At 44.9% G+C, this 7,953-nt stretch overlaps 1 protein-coding gene across 1 annotated transcript; it reads left to right on the top strand.

Annotated features, from left to right (window-relative positions):
• The first annotated feature begins 5,542 nt into the window (after positions 1 to 5,542).
• LOC131231649 (short-chain dehydrogenase reductase 3b-like) lies at positions 5,543 to 7,026 on the top strand. The gene is made up of 2 exons (XM_058227915.1): positions 5,543 to 5,634; positions 6,172 to 7,026. Exons 1-2 carry the CDS (start codon positions 5,621 to 5,623, stop codon positions 6,944 to 6,946), a joined length of 789 nt encoding a protein of 262 aa, XP_058083898.1. The 5' UTR covers positions 5,543 to 5,620; the 3' UTR covers positions 6,947 to 7,026.
• Positions 7,027 to 7,953: the final 927 nt, after the last annotated feature.

The following is a 7,953-nucleotide window of genomic DNA, read 5'->3' as shown; positions in this document are numbered from 1 at the left end:
GCTAGTGGCGCACTTTGCACTTTGCACTTTGCGACCTTGAGTGAACCGGAGCGAGACGTGTGCGAGTCGTGGTGCGACTAAGTGACTAAGGCGGATGGCTGGATAAAGGGGAGACTATAGGACTGAATGAGAGTCCTCCAGAATATATAGAGGGCCGAAAAATAGAGCTGTTGCAGCAGATCTATAACAGCTATGTAGTTAGTGTAGGGTCCAACTGTAACTGTTCATGGCTAGCCCAACAGCTAGTTGCTGTCTCACAGCAGTCAGCATGCAGCAGCTTAATGGCCGATGCACAATAGTCAGAAAACGGTCATAAAACGGCTAGTTTTCTCCAACAGCTAGAAAACGGTCATGGGATTTAATTTCCTGGACCATAACCCCCAGCCATCATAGCCTATAAAAGGAGGGTCTGGATGGGTTTCCAAACCATCTCTCAACCCACTCCAGTAGACCAATACGAATTGAGACACAGCTCACTACTTTTCTCCAATACTCCAGTGGTTCCAGCAAGACAGTAAAGGTTAAACCTTTGCTAGAAGAATAGACCAATGGTGTGGTCTAAAACGGCTCATCTGAACCAATGGCTGAAGTACTGACCAGTGCAGTGTTCTGAATTAAAAGAATTTTTTTGTAACACTCCGGGTTTTCAAGGGCCGTGTAAGAACTCGGTTCCCAAATTCCCAAGTGTCATGGATGCCCTAATGGGCTTCATATTTTAATTACATTTGGATGATCTCATAAACAATGAAGGATTTAGTAAGGCATGAAACAGAAGTACGTCATAAGTAGTATCAATTGCTACTAATTATAAAAATATCCAGACAATAAATCCAAAGTTATCTAAATAGGGAACTAGTCTCACCCATACACGACCCAAAGCGACTAGGGCCCTGGTCCATACCTTGTGGTAGCCCAAGCTCAACTAAACGAATCCATCGAAAGTCTGGAAGCAAAGAAGCTCCTCTTCCCTATCCTCGGCTCATCGAGCTCCGCCTCACCTGCATTTAGAAAAGGGTCTGGTTGGTGTTTTAAAACACTGTCCCAGAGTGGGAGTGAGTGTTCAACTCAGTGGGTGCTATTAATCTTAAGTTATCACAAGCATCAATTATAATATGACCTTAATGAAAAGCGGTCAAGCATAAACATCTAACTAATCTTATTAATGCGCATGCATGCAGGATGATATGATGCATGCCCTCGCCACAACGCTCCCTCGAGCGACTCCATCTAACGATCGCGTATGACAACACTCCCTCAGTGCGACCTCGACTGCCGAGTCGCCACCCTAACTAGTGCGATGCAATGCGATCATGTTAGCCGAGTTATTAGTTAGGTCCATTCATCCAGCAGATTGGAGAATCTGGTACACCCCACATATTAATGCCCTAAACTGGGTGTGAGGTTAAGACCCCCAAATGCGTGAGGTCAAGACCCCGCGGTCCGTGATCCCGTCGGGTTCCTCATCCTCGACTTCAAGCACATGAGGAGTGCCAAGAGAAAAGGATCACTCGAGGTCACTACGGGGAGGCGCGGTACCCCAGCGTAGGCCGATAGCTCGGACACAGTGTCCCATTCCACCATGCTCGGCTCACGAGGTTGTGGACCAATTTCAAGTGGGTTATTGATAAGCTACAACGGTTATAGGGTGTTCCAGGTTCCGTACATGTGTGAGCAAACATGGTTAATAAATAAGGTTGGTCAGACAGTAGGCTAGACCGCATGAGTCAGGCGAGCGTGAGACGAGTGACATCGGGCACAAGGGACCCATGTAGTCGAATTACAGCCACCCGAACACACCCGCCCAAACCCTTGGGTCTAGCCATAGCATAGTCCTACCGATGGAACTACCTTCTCTCTTCATGTTCTTGACCAACCCAAGAGGGTGAGGTGATCCATAACGTGTCAACTATCCAAGTTATCAACAAGCTTAACATTATCATATTCTTAGGCATCTCAACCATACAAAATGGACATTCCCGCAAGTAAGCAACATTATCAAGAAATAAAGTGCGTGTGTGAGTGTGGGATCGTGAGGAAGTTAAACAATTCCTCCATCTTAAGAAATCATATGCACAAAGGTAATGAATCATACATCCTATGAAGCAACAACACACGGGAAAATCAAACAAGGCATGAACATGTAATAATCCATACACAAATCATGTGAGAGGCAATAACAATCATCATAAGAGTCAAACCTACAATTCCATACTATTTCAACAAACATACAATTTCTAGGGTTCCTCTAGTTTCTCCTAAAATGGCTTCCAAGCAATCAAAATCATTAATCTCGTACTATAATTGGTACTAGACCACCTAAGAACAATAGTCCGCACCTATGCATCGTTGGAGACTTGGAAAACGACCTAGGAATGAGGCTTTTGGGGTCAGACGACCGAATTCCCTAAAATAACCATTTGCATATTAGAAATCCATGAAATCCCTGGGTTTTAAGGAAAAGGGGGTGCGGGATCTACCTACATAATCAACGGAAGCGGTTCTTGCGTTTGTGGTGGAGGGTTTCTTTGGAGAAGAGGTAGAGAGTTGCAAGGTGGGCCACACGGCAGATAAAAGTGCATGTTTAACCTAGGCCCCAAAAGCTTTCATGGCCACAAACCGTCCATCTGTTTTTAAGGTACATGCGTTTGCGCTTTGCAAAACTTTCAGCTGGACTCGACGTCTGGACCCTACTCCAATCCGACTCCCGGGCCCACTTTGAAAAACAGGTACATGGGCCACTAAAATCGGGTCGGGTCCATCTTGGGAAGCGGATTGGCTGGTGTACCACACGCCGGCTATATAGATGATGTAAGTACGTATCGTGCGTAGGCGAGAGCTGACGCTCCTCGAGCTTCGAATTGTACGAACGGTTCAAAGTAGATCAAAGTTACATGGCCCCCAAAATGATGTATTTATTATATCCACACCGTTCATCTATTTTTAGAGATCATTTATAGCATGATTCAAAAAATGAATAATACAAAAATCTCAACTGGACCACACCACAAACAGCAGCGGGGATAATGATTTTCACCGTAGGACCCACAATAATGTTTATTTTCTATCTAATCTGTTCATAAGGTCAACATTACCCGGATGAATCGTAAAAACGAATATCATATTGATCCAAAACTTCCGTGATCCCTAAAAGGGTTTCAATGGTAAACGTTCAATCTCCCTTAGCTTTTTGCAGTGCGATACACTTGATATTTAGATATTTCTCATTTTTCTTCTCAACACTTATGACGAGATCGTCAAGTGGATGGACGGTTTGGATATAATACGTACCTCACGATGGGACTGACAGAACTTGCTGACGTCAATACACCAGCCTATCCGCTTCCCGTTGAGAGCCCCGGTGGTTCCTTTTGGCTGGACTGATTGTGACAAGACGTGTCATGCCAAGAAAACAGGAGACTGACACCAGCCCCGTGGCTGGTGGTCGGTGCTCTGTGGGCCTACTCTGATGAATGTGTTTCATCCATTCCGTTCATACATTTTTACTGATCATCTTAGGAATTGGTAAAAAAATGATAGGGATGTAAGTCTTAGGTGGACCACACCATAGGAAAACAATAATAATTGGATATCCACCATTGAAATCCTCCTACGGCCCACTGTACTGTTTATTTGACATCCAATCTGTTGATTAGGTATAAAGACCCAGATGAATAGAAAAAATAAATATCAGCTTGATCCAAAACTTTTATGGCCCCAAGAACGTTTTTAATGGTCAACGTTCATTCAACACTGTTTCTTGTAATGTAGTCCACTTGAGATTGAGATATACCTCATTTTTCCTTTCATAATACAAAATGATCTATAAAAATAGATGGATGGCATGGATGAAACACATACATCATGGTGGGGCCCACAAAGCACCCACCACCAGCCAATGGCTGGTGGCGGGGGAGTAGCCAATCCGTGCCACCAGCCGATGGCTGGTGGTTGGTGCTTTGTGGGCCCTACAATGATTTATGTGTTTCATCCATGATGGCCATCTATTTTTCCATGCCATTTTATCTTATTAGATAATGTAAATATCAATTTCAAATGGACCACGTTACACAAACTGTGTTGAATGAGTGCCGACCATTAACCACCTCTTGGAGGCCATAAAAGTTTTGGATCAAGCTGATATTTGTTTTTTCCCTTCATCTGGGCTTGAATGACCTAATTAACAGATTGGATGTCAAATAAACAGTACAGTGGGCCTTAGGGGGATTTTAATGGTGGATATTCAATCACTATTGTTTTCCTGTGGCGTGGTCCACCCTAAATTTATATCCCTCTTAAATTTGGCATCAAGCCCTATAATGACCGTGAAAAATGGATGAATGGAATGGATGAAACACATACATCATGGTGGGGCCCACAGAGCACCGACCACCAGCCACCGGGCTGGTGGCAGGGGGAGTAGCCAATCCTTTTCCATGACAAAATCGGGTCGGGTCCATCTTGGACCCGTTGAGCGCCTTGTTGCTTCCTTATGGCCGTACTGATTGAGTCCGAGACATGTCATGGCAATAAAATAAAGGCGAACCAGTGAAACCAACCTCTGATCGAAACAACGGCATGGATTCAACAAGCGCAGGCATCCCCATGCAATAAGCAACGGCGTGGATTCAACATAGCTGACATCATTATGGAATTAAAAAACATCGACAGAAAGCAGGAGTAGTCCTCAGACTACCGAAGTGAACAGTAGTACACCAGCTGAGCTATGTGGATTGACGCACTTCAGAAGGCAGGGCCCAAGTGGTCCTATCCATTCATAAAACAAATTGAATATAAACCGTTGAGCATTCTAGGATGTAATCGGTGCGCGTTCAAACGGAAATGATTAGTTTTTGCCAGACAGAGTTTACCTATTCCTTATTTATTGTGGGATCTAACTCTTGAACGGTTCAGATCATCTGTATGCATGGCCCAATCAGCACTCTACGATTTCAATTCAATAGTCCGCGGATTACAAGAAGGAGGCGGGGCAATCATTATGCGGCTTCGGTGAATCCCCGGATCCACTGAGGTCGGTGAATCGTTCATGTGGGGCCCACTATGATGTATTTTCCTTGCATCCAATATGTCCATCCGTCTTTAAACATCATTTTAGGTATCACGTAAAAAATTAAATACAACGTAGTCTTATGTGGAACACACCACAGTAAAAATGTGGTGATTGAATATCCACCATTAAAACTTTTAGGGGCCACGGAAATTTTTAATTTTCCAATTAACCAACATTTTGATAGGTAAAAAATATCTGGATGAAGGTAAAACACAAATATTAGCTTGATCCAAAACTTGTATGGCCCACAAGATGTTTTTAATTGTCAATCACCACTGTTTCTTGTGGTGTGGTCTAGATGATATTTTATCTGCTTAATGTTTGTAGTATTACTATACAATAATCTTTCAAAACTGATGGACGGCGTGGATGTAATTCACGTACATCAAGGTGGGACCCACAGTCGGGGATACACTGACATTGGTGCATCTGGTGTGGGGATCCATCGAAGCCGCCTCCGGCTCCACTGAAAGAAACTATAAAAAGACCATCCTCGTTCCAAACCTTATATCTAAGATCATACCAGGTGGCCCATTTCTCATCATCATCATCATGTCTAAGCCAAGGTGAACTTCTAATCCTCCTAGGTCCGTTGATTTGAGCTTTCAAAACCCAAACATTCTCAGGTGGGCCACACCTGTACGATTGAATGTGTACCATTAGCAAAGTTCATCTAAACCGTCCACTGTCTTTGTGGTCCATTCCTGAACTACCCACCCGATGAATCAACGGGCCTGATTGGTAGGCCGGTTGATCTACATGGTGAGGCCCACCTGATGCACGGTTCAGCTGGTATGCTGCGTTGTGTGAAGGGAATCGATGGCCTCAACAAAGCTCCTACAGATTTATCCGAATTTCGTATCTCTCTATTCGTACTGCGTGTGCAAGATCCTGGCCGTCCATCAGGTGGGCCTACAGTATCTACGTGGCCCCAAATGGACCCAGCGCGGTCGCACGTGCATATTGACCGTGGGCCACTGATCATTCTATTCTAACGTCCACTTTTAATATACGTACGGCCGACGTAAAATGATGCCCACAGATGAACGGCTGGATCTCTTTCCTACATTCCCTAACATCTGATGGCCTTGTATGCATTTCAGATTGGATGGTAAGGTGGCCATAATCACAGGTGCAGCCAGCGGGATCGGTGAAGCCACTGCACGGCTATTCGCTGAAAATGGAGCGTTCATCATAATCGCGGACGTCCAAGATGATCTGGGCCATCAGGTCATGGCATCCATAGGCCCAGATAAGTCCTACTACAAACACTGCGATGTAACGGATGAGAATCAGGTGCAGGAGACGGTGGGCCACACCTTCAAGAAGTACGGCCGCCTGGATATCGTGTTCAGCAACGCTGGTGTCTTGGGCACAACTGGCAGCATTCTGGAGATGGACATGGGAGACGTGGACCGCACGATGGCCGTCAACATGCGTGGGGCCGCCGCCTTCATAAAGCACGCGGCACGTGTGATGGTGGCCAATCAGATACGTGGGTCGATCATATGTACGGCTAGCATCGCAGCGACCATGGGTGGCACGGGCCCACACGCGTACACAATCTCTAAGCATGCACTACTGGGCTTGGTCCGATCAGCTTCTAGCGAGCTAGGGAAGCATGGGATCAGGGTCAATTGCATCTCTCCATTCGCCATCCCTACTCGGATGTCGTTCCAAGCGGACGGTTGGGATCAGAAGTCAGAAGCGATGATACGGGCCATGAGCAATCTGCAAGGAATTCTGTTGGAGGCAGGGCACGTGGCTGAGGCTGCTTTGTTCCTCGCGTCGGATGAATCGTGCTTCATCAGCGGACACAACCTCGTTCTTGATGGAGCGTTTTCGGTCGTTAATCATGACTTCTCGGTCTTTAAATGATACTTACCGGAATAAAAATGGGCCGTGATCATTTCTCCATGTGTTTTTGGGCCCAATATATAAGTGGGCTTGTTTGGAAACACCTTTTATTTGAGGGCCATCATAATCCAAACTAGGCCCATTTACATCTGTCGGTGCTCTGTGGCCCACCGATTGGCTTGATTTTGTTTGTTTGGATATGTTCGTGGTGGGCCACCTCTCACTTGGCATTTCTCGGATTTCTTCTATGATTGGGTATCCACATTTATTTTAGGTGGGCCATTCTAGTCAGGTCCGGTTTCATCCATTTCATTAATCCATTTGTACAGATCATTTTATTGCTTGTTACCAAAAATTATAGGATATAAATCTCAGGTGGACCACACCACATGAAAACAATAGTGATTGGATATCCACCATTAAAATCCTCCTAAGGCCCGCTATACTATTTATTTGACATCCAATCTGTTGATTAGGTCATATAGGCTCAGATGAAGGGAAAAAACAAAAATCAGCTTGATCCAAAACTTTTATGGCCCCTAAAATGTTTTTAATGGTCGACGCTCATTCAACACTGTTTTCTGTAGTATGGTCCAATTGAGATTGGGATATACCTCATTTTTGGTCTCATATAGTAAAACGTCGGATGAATCGTGCTTCATCAGCGGACACAACCTCGTTCTTGATGGAGCGTTTTCGGTCGTTAATCATGACTTCTCGGTCTTTAAATGATACTTACCGGAATAAAAATGGGCCGTGATCATTTCTCCATGTGTTTTTGGGCCCAATATATAAGTGGGCTTGTTTGGAAACACCTTTTATTTGAGGGCCATCATAATCCAAACTAGGCCCATTTACATCTGTCGGTGCTCTGTGGCCCACCGATTGGCTTGATTTTGTTTGTTTGGATATGTTCGTGGTGGGCCACCTCTCACTTGGCATTTCTCGGATTTCTTCTATGATTGGGTATCCACATTTATTTTAGGTGGGCCATTCTAGTCAGGTCCGGTACTCCAACGGACGTGACG

This window comes from Magnolia sinica, chromosome 17, assembly GCF_029962835.1.
Source record: "Magnolia sinica isolate HGM2019 chromosome 17, MsV1, whole genome shotgun sequence".
NCBI lineage: Eukaryota > Viridiplantae > Streptophyta > Magnoliopsida > Magnoliales > Magnoliaceae > Magnolia > Magnolia sinica.
The sequence above is the reverse complement of the archived record's forward strand: the minus strand, read 5'-3'. Positions and strand labels throughout refer to the sequence as shown.